Source organism: Coffea arabica, chromosome 2e, assembly GCF_036785885.1.
Source record: "Coffea arabica cultivar ET-39 chromosome 2e, Coffea Arabica ET-39 HiFi, whole genome shotgun sequence".
NCBI classification, from domain to species: Eukaryota; Viridiplantae; Streptophyta; class Magnoliopsida; order Gentianales; family Rubiaceae; genus Coffea; species Coffea arabica.
The window spans coordinates 24,482,072-24,497,234 of NC_092313.1; the positions used below are offsets into that span (position 1 = coordinate 24,482,072).

General features: G+C 34.5%; 1 protein-coding gene across 1 annotated transcript; it reads left to right on the forward strand.

Annotated features, from left to right (window-relative positions):
• Window positions 1-10,006: 10,006 nt before the first annotated feature.
• On the forward strand, window positions 10,007-14,889 carry LOC113732091 (ent-kaurenoic acid oxidase 1-like). Its single transcript, XM_027257702.2, has 8 exons — window positions 10,007-10,508; window positions 12,174-12,651; window positions 12,842-13,105; window positions 13,289-13,378; window positions 13,470-13,548; window positions 13,811-13,917; window positions 14,100-14,221; window positions 14,508-14,889. The coding sequence occupies exons 1-8, from the start codon at window positions 10,273-10,275 to the stop codon at window positions 14,626-14,628; spliced, it is 1,497 nt and encodes a 498-aa protein (XP_027113503.1). The 5' UTR covers window positions 10,007-10,272; the 3' UTR covers window positions 14,629-14,889.
• The last annotated feature ends 274 nt before the right edge of the window (window positions 14,890-15,163 follow it).

Here is a 15,163-nt window from a genome sequence, read left to right on the forward strand (position 1 = left end):
TATGAATTTTGTAAAGGATGTATTATTGATGGAGTTGTCCATTGGCTGATTTGCTATTGGAAGATGCTTTCTTTATATGTTGAAAAGACTGGTCCCTGGACTATGCTATGCTATTTAGTCTAATGGTGGTCATAATTGTGAACTAATTAAAGCTCCAATTGCCTGATGGATCATGCGGCCGTTTGGATTGTTATTTTTTTGAATTTTTTTTTAAAAAAAATATACTGTAACGATTTGATATATATAAGGTAAAAAAAATAATTATAAAGATATGAAAATTTTTATGAAAAAAATTGGCAATACAAACAATATATTAATAGATTGCGAGATTTAGTGGTTTGTTTGATAGTTCGAATAATTGAGGCTGTCTTTATATGGGCATTGTGCACAGCTACTGCATAGCCCCTTTTGGCCAATTGCACAACAGTAGGATTGTTTTGATCCTTCTTTTTTTTTTTTTTTTCCAGTCAAATAAGTGACAAACCTTTTAATATCTTCCAATATATTTTTTGTCATAATTTGCTTTCTTTTTACATTAATTATTCGAATGTTTTCAATACATCGTTCCAACTCGAGCTCTTCTCTTCTGTTAGGCTTTTGACTGATAACTGCTAAGTACTCCTCACGAAAGTATTTCCTTTGATAAAGATGCCAATTGACCTTAACTAGCACAATTAATTCTATGCACGACCTAAAAGATATATGGCTAGAGATTTTAGACTTGATGCTTAGGATTCTACAAAGTGAAGAATTCTAGTCATAAGAATTACTCATAAACAAAACAAGATCAAGATTTGGCACTAGAAGTTTGCTACTTAGAAAATTAATTAACAAAGATGACCAATATTATACTAAATTACTAAAACCACTTTTCAGACTGCTTTTTGTGGAAGAAATGCCTGCAAGAGAACACATTGACCTCTTCATCAGCCTCAAATTAACTATACAAACATGCAAAACATTCAATTGGGATGCATGTGTTTCTAACACTCAAAGGGCAACGCCATTGTATTTTCTTCTGAATCTTAATCACCAATGGCTACCAACCACTTGAGCTTGGGACCTTATCATTATCTTCAACAAAGCCAACGCCACAACTGTGCTACCAATAGCCCTTGTAGGACATCTTTAGATGTGCGGAAATTATGATTGATCCCCCATGTTATCTGTTTATAGGAGCAGTCCCACAAATCAGGTTTTTCCAGAGCAGTATTATGCCTTCCATCGACCTCCACTTTTGGCTAAAATACATTTCTAAAGTAGCGAGTAGTATGCATCAAGAAATTAATGATCACAGTTTGACAAAAAGAACATCATTCTGCCTGCAATTTTGTTCCTTGTCAGGCACAGATGTCCTTTTGTTTGAATTCAGAGCATAAACTATTTAACCAAATTGACATATTTTAAAGGTAGAAAGTTACAGTAGATGTTGCACTATTTCAACGTTTTTCCTTACCACTATCGGGAAGTAACAAGTTTATTGTCATTTGATTTGTTAAAATTTGATCAGTGACGCATAACAGTGAAATGGTTGGTTAGTTCTGGTTCCTTTGTGACCAATGGAAATTTTGTTGCTTCTTGCTAGAAGCTTACCCACCTATGACAATTTCTAAAAACATTTCACAATATTATCATGAGATCAAACATACTGTTGCTTAATTAGATGCATAATGACCTTTCTTGTTGCAGATAAAATACCTATCTCCTTTTTTCTTTGCACCAAATCTTCTTTTCTTTCTGAAAAATTTCCACTTGATCCTTCTTTGAACTTTGTTTGAAACTTTAAACTTCTTAAACCTTCTTAAACCTTCTCTTCTTCTTTTTCTTTTTGCAATCTATACATGAACCTTTGATCTCCAATTGAGGGTTTTTACATGCTTGATCAATGCAAACATTTCCTTTGAGATAGTCACGAATAACACCTCTTTTGTTGCATATATCTTCAAAGGCTAGGAATACTGCCTGTCTGATCTGTCTTGGAGTAAGATTCAAAATAGAACCAAATTTATTTTGAATATACATCTCAGCTCCATTTGCAAGAACCTTAGGTAAAGAAGTTAAGAAAGCTTGCTTTAGATTGATATTGGCACCAAGAATATAAAACAATTGTGTCATTCTTTTAAAATGCTTGTTCAGATATTTTCGGTCATAAGAACGACACTCTACAAAAGAATAGGTCGAGAGAGAGAGAGATAGGTGAATTTTTTTTTCTGCGCTAACTAGTCAAACTATTTCTTTCTTTTCTCTTTCTAGAATTTTAGGAATTGAACGTTATTATCACATCAAACATAAAGGGATTTCCAACAAATAATTAGCCATAATATTTTAGGAATATTTGGAGTCAAAACCTTACTTCTAAACCCTTTTGCAATTTATAAAATAATAGCATCAAACATGCAAAACAACCTTTTACAAACATTTCACCAAATGACGCGCAGCTAAGCAGCTCATAGAACTTTCTTTTTAGACCAAAAAGATTGCATAAAGATTTTTTAAAATCCTTGACAAGTAGTCCGGGAGATAGTCATGCTAGTGGTGTCCACAAGATGGCCATGAGAAGACGGTTAAAGATTAGGAGGTTTCTATGTATGGAAAATTCACAACATAGGTGGGGTTGGAGAACATGATCCGACCATGGATCCGAACTAACCTAAACTCTATTCCATGCCAGTGCTTTAGGGAACACTTTGTTATGTTGTAATGAAAGTTTTGGTGAAAGTTTTGCTGGGAATGCAATCCGCCAACGCGAATAACTTTGTCTTTATGTATCTTCTTGGAGTCACGTCAAGAAGAAAGGCTCTTCATTACATTCACCAAAAACAGAGGAAAAAAAAATAGAGGTTTTCAATTCATAATTGGAGCGGGTAATGGTTAAATATCTTCCAAATTCATATGAATTCTGAAATGATTAAAGGAGCAACTCTTGTAATCTTACAACTCTGCACATTGTAATTGTTAATATTATGCTGCCTTGATTGCACGACCGATTTACACGTAACGCAAACAAATAATTGGTTAATAAAAATGGTCTAAAAAGTTAAAGATTGATGTGTAGATAAAAATATTTCAATAATGGAGAAAGAGATTTGTCATGATATCGAAGAGATTTATATTCAAAAAGGGCATCCCCACAAAATTATATGCTTTCACGATTTGTATAGTTTAGCATGTTCATGATTATTTGTCATCATGAAATATGAAAAAGAACTATCTAAAGATTCTAAAGACAGCATCAATTACCCAGCTGTAAGATATTAAATCCAGCAAACGCTTTATCAGTTATGTAAACTAGTAAGATTGAACATCTAGCTTTTCTTGATTTGGGCTGTCTCATCAATTTGGCGTTTTCCATTTTTGAGCTAGACATGTGCAGAACTTTTCATAAGAGCTTCAAATAAGTAGTAATTTTTTTTACCTTTTAGTCAACAAAGGTCTAGACTGACTCGAAATGCTAGTTAAGCTTAACGGTTAAAGAGACATGATTAGAAAGGTCAAATGTTTGTATGCGTGTGTTTTTTTTCAATTAATTTGTTGGGGGTTTCAAATTAATTTAAGATGAGCAAAGCCCTGTAATTAATTTCAAGAAAACATGTTTTAGAGACAAAAGAGGTGCACTTATTGATGACAACCAGAAAGGATGATGTCCATGAAAATGATATATCACTAACTAATTTGCTCACAAATCCTAATACAAATTTGTCCAGAGTGGCCACGACAAAATTGAGAGGATGCTTTTAGAGTTTTGTTAGATAAGGAAAGAAACAGTAAAAAGCAATGCCGAAAGCTTTATCATGGATTTCCAATCACACCATGCTTAATTTCATTCACCTCCACACAAGTTAACAGAACACAGTCCAATAATTAATCCAGGATATGTTCATCATGGATTTCCTATTATACTACCATATTCTTGCACAAAACGTAGGACATGGTTGTTTTCCAGCCTGCGTACTTCTGCATATTTAGGTCTCCATACGGGGCACTTAGACTAACTTTTCTGCTACCCTCGAGGCAAAATAACGAAATCAAAGGTAAACCCAAGTTGTGACTTTCGATCTCATATTGGTGTTCATGTGTGTTTGTAATATGCTGTTAGGTTCATGAGTAAAGGGTTATGTCCCACATTGATTCGAGAGATGAATAAAGAGCGGTTAATATGTAAGTAAGGGTTAAAACCTAATGGCTTAAGCTTTTCGGTTAGAGTGAATTCCTGACTTACATATTGGGTTCTTTGATGGACTCTCTCGAGGTGTTTCTCCCTATCATATGCCTTTTTGATGTTGATACATACAAACAAGTACTTTTTTCCTGTTCAAGAGGAAAAGAGAAAAAAAAAAAAAGAGTTGAGAAGATATTGAAATGTCAATAATAGTATATTATTTAAACGGTTAATATGAAAAATACTGCATAATTGCTTTTTTCTTTCCCTTTTTTTTTTTTTTTACTATCAACTGAACGAAGCTAGACCTTACATTGAGTAGTAGTGCCGTGTTACTAAAATAAGAAGCAAATCATTCCAAAGGAGGTGTATAAACGACAAAATGAGACTCGGTTGCTAACCAGAAGAAAACAAGAAACCAAGTGGATACTTCCTTCAAATACTTTTTGATGGTCGACAAGCTTATAATCCTTTTTCCTCAGAATCAATTTGGCCGCAGTGCTATCCATCAAAGCAAAGAAATGGGCAACCAGAATGGCTTTATATCAGGAGCACAACTATTGGTTTTTCTTTTTGGAACAGCAGTAGTTACTCATCCTACTGTCCTACACCAACATTTTGGCTATGTTTGCACGAACATTTTATTTCTTGGTCCAACTATTATGGACTGTTTCTTCTTTCTATACTAGTTTTAATTTGGTGCACTTTTTTTTTTGGTAAAGATGTGCAGAAGTGTTCTTTCAAACATTTTTTTTTTTTGTAAAAGTATAGATTTGTTTAATTTTATCTTAACAACAATTTTCGCTTGATCTATCTGCAAAATAAAAGTGCAATTTAGACCAAGTAAAGGCCTCCACTGACAACAGAGGCACAAGCATCTTTCGACTGTATTGGTTCATTGAAGGAAGTTCTAATCACATCCCTTTGCTGTCATTCAAGAAAAAAGTAATAAGGTAATCCGAATGAATAATTCTCTACTGATCTTTTAGCGTCTACTGATTCAAATAAAGTCGTGAAACTCATCTTTCTTTTATTTTTGCAAAACAATCTTGATCCCGAAAGTTAAAATCCCTTATTAATTACTGTCATCAACTCATGCAGGGGAGTAAACCCCCAAAACTGCACCAAAGAACTCTTAACATATATATATAAACGAAAGCCAAGGTCAAATTTTGAACTCCATCTCACCTTTGTCTCCAGGTGCTAATGGAATTACATATGTGTCAACAAAAACGAGAGAGCGAGAGAGAGAGTAAAGCATGTAATGGTGGTACATACAGCACGTAGACGTGTATTTAGTTAGCTATAGGATACAGGTACTCAACACCCAAATTCTAGGGTGGAATTGGTGTATTTAGCCCATACACAAAATCTACCCAAACGCCGCCCAAATCATCACTGTGATGTTAAATAATAATATAATATCAGTGGTGTGTCTGTATCTATATATATATCTATATATATATATATATGGAAAATAATATTAGCACTTCTCAAAAAATCTGAGGCACTCCTTCCCTTCTCTTGCATTAGATGAAATTTAAGGAGTGTTTGAGGTATTTTTTGTGGAGTACCAATAATATATATATATATTAACTCTACAAAAAGTAATTAAAATTAGAACATGTTTAAATGATAAATGCAAATATAAAAATTCCTAAAATCAAGAAAGTGGATAATCATTTAATTTGTCTCTATAGCTTAGAGTAGAGTTTTTTGTGTATGTAGGTGTGCGCATGTTTATACATATATATATATATATAATGTCGTAATGGTAACTCGAACACTTGATGTGAGTAGTGAGTAGTGAGGCCTCATAAACCAAGTTCACTCATAAAGGCAACATTACAATGGATGTGAGTTAATATGTGCTCTATAGATGCAAAAGCTTTTGTCATACAATACCTTATGGCATTAATTTTAAAGTTTCTAGTGACGAAGTGTCAATGGAACTCTCATGGAAGTGTACATAAATAGGAGAGAAGATCTGTTCGAACACTAAGAAATGTTTTTTTTTTTTTTTTTTTAGGATAAAACTAGGAAATGTCATTAATAGGAGATGTAGAATACTAGCCCAGAAGTGAGCACTTAAAAAGAGGAAAACAGGTACAGGTAGATTTTCGTATTAATTCCACTTTACATCCCCAAATTTGTATCACTTTCCCATTTTGCACCCTAAACTTCAATTTTGAACACTTTGTGCCCTAACTCCTAATTTTGAACACTCTGTATCATAAATTCTCAAGTCTGTCCAATTTAAACCAATCAATGACTACGTTTGCAAAATTAATGATATAAAGAGCATGAAAACTAATCATAATATACTGTTTTGTTTTAACTGCAATCCCTTAATATTTTGACCATTTTTAATATATTGTCATTGATTTGTAATATCTTAATTACTAATAGTGTTAGTAAAATTGACGAGATAAAAGAGGGTGCAAATTAATGATAATGTATTGTTTTATTTTTGTTATGCTATCTTGGCACCTTTCCACTACTTTTGGTATATCATCATTGATTTGTTGGATCCTCTATATCGTTAATTTTGCTAATGTAGGTATTGAATGGACTTAAATAGGATAAATTTGAGAGTCTATGGTGCAAAGTATTCAAAATTAAAATTTTAGGATACAAAATGTTTAAAATTAAATTTTAGAGTACAAAGTGAAAAAGTGATATATATTCGGTGATGTAAACACCCACCCACTTTATACGATTTCATTTCATGCATTAAGGTGTTCTAAGAACATTACAGGCAAAATTACTTCAACTTGGCAGTCAGGATATATATATATACTCTATACGCATCTTTCTTGGTCAAGTACAATGCTTGAATTAAGGTATTGTGATGACATTCAAGTCAAATTTACACAATTTGTCAGTAAGGGATACAGTACATGACTTTTCTTTTCTTTTTTCGTCAATCAAACTTTTTTCTTGCAACCAGATTATAGAATTTTTATTGCATTTTGATTCATGTGATTTGTAAACTATCACAGCTATATATCGGAGGATTTAATTTTGTGCATCCATGAATGATAATCACCACGGGTTTTCACCCTTTGATGTGTGAACTATAACATGAAAACAATAGATTTTCACCTGAAGACATGAGACTGAAAAATGAAAAAGCTGCAGGAGAGAGCTGTTCTTTTGTTCAAGCATTCAAGGCCTACAAGAACATTAAATCAAGAATTCAAGTGTAGATGTTGATTTATCTAGTTTAGACCCTCTAATTGAGGACATTATGAGGGGCTTAACTAACTTAAAGGTATTTAGTTTTTCATGGGTGAGTAGGAATCATGATAAAGTTGCTCATGGGTTAGGTAAGAATGCAAAATTCACATGTGATCATGTTTTTTGGTAGAGAAATCCTCCAGATTTTGTTGTGTCATTTCTAGTGGAGGATTTGTTAGAAAGTTAATGAGGTTTTTAACTATGTTGAGGTGTTTAAGTCACTTTCGAACAACTAACAACTAAGAGTCAGATTGCATGAAACTAACCTTGAAATGCCAAAATCATTGGATTGGAGCAAGAAGTTGATGGCATAGATTGGAAGGATGTGAAATCAATGATCAAAAAATACCAATTATGAGTAACAAAAAATAAAAATTACATGCTATTTCTTTGGTTCATTTCCACGCTATAAATGTGCACATATCATATTTTAATGTACACATAGAAATAGTCATTGACATGTGTATAGCTAATTGTGTTGAACAATTAATCCAGTATCTCATCTAAAAAACTTTGGGGCATTAAAACAGTAATCGTGACTAAATTTTTGTCTATGAACCTTTGTCCCACAAACAAATGTGACATATATACACGTACTTTTTTCGTTCCTAAAAGTTTGGATGGTTTTGATTTCCGTCCCATCCCAAGTCAAGATACATTTTGAACTCACATTGGTGGTTTAAAAGCACACTTATAATTACTTATCGGACCCTTCAGTTTAACGGTACTTATTGGACATTTGTTAAGATATATTTCATGTCATGTCTTGAAAATGTAAATTAATCAGAAAAAGTAAATAAATTCAAGAGAAGGTAGTTAAGATTAAATGGAAAAAATATATAAACGTAAGGTAAGCTAATAATTGTCTATATGTGTATATGCATGGTAAATTAGGTAAACTTTTGATGTGTTAACGAGTATTCAATCGACACCGATTAAAAAAAACCCTACTTATAATTACTCAACAGTGCACCCTTTTAGAACGAAGCAGGATAGGTTCCAAATCATAGGTGGCTCAAATCACAAGTGGTTTTAAGAACACTTACAATTACTCATCAATGCACAGGTTCCAAAATTACAAGTAGCTTAAACCGATATTTATAACTACTCATCAATGCAAAGGATATTAATAATTACTCATCAATACGCCTTTTAGAACAAAGCAGGATAGTTTCCCAAATCACAGGCGGCTTAAGAGGATGCTTATAACTATCCATCAGTGCATATATAGGCTCTAAAATCATAAGTGGCTTAAAAGGATATTTATAACTTCCCATCAATGCAAAGAATATCTATAGTAATTACTTATCAGTGCACCCTTTTAGAACAAAGCAGGACAAGTTTCGAAATCACAGGTGGTTTATAAAGATACTTATAAAATTGCACATCAATACAAAGGATACTTATAACTATTGATCAATGCAGCCATTTCGAATGAAGTGGTTTAAAAGGATACTTATTTTTACTCATCAATGCGCCCTTTTAGAAGAAGTAATTAGCTGTATTTTTTTCTATAAAAGTAGAGGCTGTTAAAAAACAATTTCGGGTGGTTTCGGGCTCCTATTATCACTACAAGTTAAATATGTCTTTGGAAGCAATGTTGTTAAACTTGGACCGGAGAATGAACCGAAAAACCTTCCGGTTCACGGTACCAATTCGACCCTAGTTCAAAGTTTTAATAATTTTTAAATTTATTTTAGTATTAAAAACTTTGAATAAAACTAAAATATTTATTTTAGAAAGTAAAAATTTAATAAAAATCATTTGAATCTCTCAATTTTTACCGGTTCAATCAATTCTTGATTGAGTTTCATCGGTTCAATTGATTTTTTGGGTTATTCATTGAACCGGACCGGAGGTATGGCCCTTCTCGACTTTGAAGATTTTTCAAGATTGATTTGAATTTTTTTTTTAATTCTCAATTTTGTCCTATAATTGCACCCGTAAAAGTTTCTGATATTTCCAATGTTCCGTTACTTTTCTCCTCCAAGTTCTTGAAATCTACAAATATCACTTAATTTATAAATGATGGCCTGTTTGGAATGAAGTCAAGTACTAGCAAAAAATTTAGGATAAAAATAGAATTTCAATGCTTTTGGTACATAAAAATAAACGTAAAAGATTCTGTTGTCTATTGTACAAAAAGAAACTATCATGTAGTTGTTGTTATTGTCATAAAATACTATGCAATTTTAACAAAATTCATATAGCTGTCACACTGTGCATTAAAGTTCTTCAATAAAAAAATTTACTTTAATCATAGCCCCTAACCTTGGATCCAAACTCCGCCACAGCTTGGGAGCATCGCTCCAACACACCAAGGTCTTTCGTAGCAAATGATCCTTCCTTATAACATACCTTTTGTCAACTGAAAAACATTCATTATATTGGCCACACACGCACTGCAACGTATATAAATTCCTGCTGTGAAATGCTTGCATGGATGGCATAGTGCAATAAATTTAATATTGGGCCCATTGCCTATCATCCAAAGAGATGCAGCTACGCACAAGACGACAAGGCAGATAGAAATAGGCCGGCAAGGCAATCTCTGCTATGCCCTTTCCCTTGTTTATATATACATGTACAAATCCAAGCCTTCTCTTGACCCATATTGCTTTCCTATGATTCACCCCCACTATCTGTTGTAATTTCTTTCATTTCCTTCTCCACATCCACATCCGTTTACATAACATAAGACGTGGGAAAGAGACTGATGAGAGGGATGTGTCTCTGAGTTCTGTACTTCTTTTTTCTTATCACTTCTTCCCCCTTGAAGACCCAAGTTTCGTAGCCTTTCGGATTGCAGGTGGACCCTTTCAGAAAAAGAAACTCATTGCCAACTCACAAATCTTACTCCAGCTGATTTCATAATGGAATACTGGGGCTTCATCTGCATGCTGATAATGGCTGTTTTTGGTGGTTTTATGGCATTGAAGTGCCTGCTGAAGAGCGTAAATTGGTGGCGCTTTGAAGCTAAGTTGGGTGATAGGAGATTCTCTCTGCCTCCTGGTGATCTGGGATGGCCTTTTATTGGCAACATGTGGGCTTTCCTCAGAGCTTTCAAGTCCAGCAATCCTGATTCTTTCATCTCCAGTTTTGTCAACAGGTTCTCTCAGCTGTGTGTGTTTGTGTCTGTGTGTCTGCAACATTTGCTTACACTAAGCAAATGTACCATAATTTTCTTTTGATTTCATGTTTTTTTATCAAAGAAGGGACGAAGTCGGAGTAGAGAGTCCAACCCTTGTTCTAAACCAAGAAACAATAAGCCTCAATAACTCGAACATGTTCTTGATTTTGGTCAATTCTGATTACAGAAGTCCATGTTTTTCATCCTGGATCGAGTTGAAAAAAGCCTCGTGATTATAGCCAATCATGTTATCATTAGTCACGATTCCCGGGTAAAAAAAATTTCTTGGCAATTGTGATCCTTTCCAAACAACCATGTCTAATTGATCATGAGGCTTGAATTTTCATGTCTTGACCCCCTTCTTAGCCAATAGCTTGTCTTTTCCTTCTTGTACACTAATTAGCAGTGATTGCATTTAAGTCCAAACATTTCATTCTAAGAAGAGGAGAATTGCATGCATAACAAGACACTTCAACTCTGACTCTGAAAGAGCGGCAGGCCATTCTTGTCACTTTATTTAACGCCATCCTTCTGTCTTTTTGCACCGTAACCACAAGCAGTAAATAAGGACATATAAACTGCTACCTGCAACTGACTGCTATATATAAACTTGTTTGATTGGATAGCTGTGCGGTTAAAATGTTTTACTGCTTTAGATTCCCTAGACTGTGCAGTGCAGGTTTTAACTGTCTAACTGCCAGAAAATTCTAAAGAAATATGTATTTTTTCTTGGATGCTATCTATCTATCTAGATTATTATTGTTATTATTAATCACATTGTCATATACAAAAGAAGTTCTGTCATTTTCATCTTCAATAATAGCAAATTTTTGCTTTCGTCCGTCAGCAGGCATGTCATCAGCTATCATAGAATTTAACTGCTCCACTTTAGGGGCATCCATTCTTCCGCTTGTCTCCTTCTTTTCTTCTTCTTCTCGGTTGGCTTGGCTATGATAGCTTGGCTACTTTCCCAGTTGCATTAAACCCCCTGCTCTAATATGATTATGCTGTCAAAATATAGATACTAATTAAGGATATGTTAATGTTTTGTGATGCATTTTATTTCTTCTTAGGTACTATTGAACATCACAAATCGACTGAACCAGAAAATTTAGTTAGCTTTAACATGTCTAAAATTATGTATAATATATCATATAATATTTTCAAATTTTTGTGGGGACAAAGATTTAAATTTATAAAGAACCTATTTAAAGATTCTTAAATTTCTAGAGGAGGAAAACATAATTTATAAAAATTTGGGGAGGAGGGGGAAGGGGTGGGGGGGAGGGCCCTACCTAGTTCCGTCCTTGATGTCACACCTCCTAAGATTAGGCCAGACCCCAGAAGGACTAAAAGAAAATCATTATTGGTCCATTGCGTTACTGTCCATCATTTGTGATTCAAAATTTTTGAGTATTTTTTTTTATGCTTTCTAGATTACTTTGATGCGAACCTTTATAACTTTAGTCCAGAGGAATATTTGTAGTAATTATGCCAAGGAGAAGGTATATTTGTAGTAACGTATTTTATGTGGTGTCACATCAAGATGTATAGCATGTTGTCCCTTTGTTAGCTTTTCATTTTTGCCCCTTGTTCTTTATTTCTTCTGGTGGGCATGCAAAATCAACCCAATGAATGATGCAGGTTTGGTCCTGTGGGACTTTACAAGACTGTGATGTTTGGTAACCCAAGCATCATTGTTACAACACCAGAAGCTTGCAGGAGAGTTTTAACAGATGATGAAGCATTCATGCCTGGATGGCCTAGCTCAACAATGAAACTTATAGGGAGAAAATCTTTCATTGGCATATCCCCTGAAGAGCACAAAAGATTGCGCAAGTTAACAGCAGCACCAGTGAATGGACACGAGGCATTGTCCATTTACTTGAAGTACATTGAAGACAATGTTATAGAGGCATTGGAGAAATGGGCAGGAATGGGACAGATTGAGTTTTTAACTCAACTTCGAAAACTTACATTCAGGATAATTATGCACATTTTCCTGAGTTCTGAGAGTGAGCAAGTAATGGAAGCCTTAGAAAGGGAGTATACTGTACTCAACCATGGTGTTAGAGCAATGTCTATCAACGTTCCTGGATTTGCTTACTATAATGCTCTCAAGGTGAGCTTTGTTCATCATTCTTATATTCATTTCACAACTTATTCCGGTGGAAATGAAATGGTACAATACTCATTTAATGGTGCTATGGCATTTGATTTCAAGTTGAGGAATAAATATAGTACCATGATTGCCATGATTATATTTTTGGGATTATGAATTGCAACTCAAATAAGTGATCTGAAATGTTCAGGCACGGAAAAGGCTTGTGGCCATATTTCAATCAGTTGTGACTGAGCGAAGGGCAAGGAGACAGGAAAATCCAACTGCTGAGAAAAGGGATATGATGGACGCGCTGATGGATGCTGTAGATGATAAAGGTAGAAAATTAGATGATGAGGAAATTATTGATGTGCTAGTAATGTATCTAAATGCAGGCCATGAATCATCTGGCCATGTTTCAATGTGGGCTACTCTATTTCTGCAGATGAACCCTGAAGTCCTTCAGAAAGCAAAGGTAAGAAAATCATACTCATCACCTTCTACTCATGGATGCCACTAGCTAAGACTGAGTTTAGTCTACTAAATGTGATGATGTTTGGGAGTGCAAAAATGGCCTAAGAGTTCAAGATTCTGGCTAATTAGAGTTCTTAAGGATTTGAGGACCACCCTTTGCCTAAAGTACTGGACTTACTTGCAGGCTGAGCAAGAGGCAATTGTTAAGAACAGGCCACCGGGCCAAGTAGGTTTGACTCTGAAAGAAATTCGACAAATGGACTATCTTTCAAAGGTAGCTGAATTTCTTAACATCTCAGAAATTTGCATCTTCAAGCATGCACCTGAGTTTGCTGATGAAATTTTCTTGCTCCCAAATCTTGAAGGTCATCGATGAAACACTACGTGTGGTTACCTTCTCATTTGTGGTATTCAGAGAAGCAAAGAAAGACATTAATATCACGGGTAAGTTCAGTGATCCTTGATTTTCATATATCCGGATGACATCCCAGAAACCAATGCAAAAGCATATACATGAAGTAATTTCTTAGCAGAAGTTTTTCTGTGTTTTCTTCTCTTCACAGGAAAATGACTGCGCTCAAATAGTGTAAATGAAAAACCAACTATAATGCTTTTTGGATAATCTTGCAAATAAAAACATGCAAGAAGCAGTCTATTTGTTATGTTTATGAAAATGCGCTAACTGCAGGATTCTCGTTTCTTTCAGGTTATACGATCCCAAAAGGGTGGAAAGCATTAGTCTGGTTTAGGAACGTTCATTTTGATCCTGAATTGTATCCTGATCCAAAGAGATTTGATCCTGACAGATGGGATGTAAGTTTTTAACTGTTCTGTGTTCCTCTGCTCTGCTCCTTGTATCTATTTTTGTTGAGTTTTATCTTTTTATTTCCTCAAGTACGGATTACTGCTTTTTCTTGTGACGGCAATTATGAGTTAATCTAGAGACTGATAGAAGAAAATCAAGAAAATTAACAGATGATATATTCGTTTTCCAGGGTCTTACAGCTAAAGCAGGAAGTTTTCTTCCTTTTGGGGCAGGAACCAGAACTTGTCCGGGAAATGATCTTGCAAAGCTTGAAATTGCTATTTTTCTTCACTATTTTCTCCTTGATTATGAGTGAGCAACCTGGCTTCCATACCTTCTTAACTTGCACTTCTTAGCTTAAAATTCCTTTCAAACTGTAATATAACGTTCAGAAACTATGTATGATTGACAAGGCTTGTGCATGAACACTGGTTTCTTAACCACTTGCTGGTATCATTCACAAATCAAACCCGTATTAGAAATTAGGTTCATTTTCATGGAGAAAAGATTGAAAGTTGCTAATTCAAAATCCTTGGTGTTTTCAGAAAACAAAATCCACAAGCCAGATTTTATTGATTGTTTGCTTTTTGTCTTGCAGGCTAGAAAGGCAGAATCCTTCATGCCCAATAATGTATTTACCTCATCAGAGGCCTAAAGATAATTGCTTGGGAAGAATCAGAAAGGTCTCACCTTCAAGTGTACGGAAAAAGGAGGACTGAACTCTCCTCTATTTCAGTAATGTTTAAGTTAGTAAGACTTAACTAGATAGTTTATGTGGCCTTTGTATCCATTGTACTAGTTCTATATTCAGGAAAAAAAAAGCTCATTAAAATTTTAGCCATTTTCCTAACAATTCTTTGTTAGTTTTAGCCAGAGGACCATGCAGATAGCACTCATGTTCTATGATCTCGGGCTCAATTTTTTTTGGCTAAAGAAAAGGATATCACACGAATAGTTGCTTTCTTGATCCCTTGTACAAATCTTTGTGTTGCTTAATCTTTCAGCACAATTGTCGTACATGAGTTAGGCCTGTCAACAGTCCGGGTCTAGACCCGGACCCGGACCGGATCATTAAATTATTGCGGGTACAGGTAGGGATTTAATTCCGTTACTCGGATCCGGATCCGGATCCGTTTTGTTAAACAAAATCGGGTCGGATACGGAACATAGTATTTCGACCCATATTAGACCCAGATCCGGATATAAATGGATTAATAATTTAAAATATATATATTTATCAATATAATTTGATTA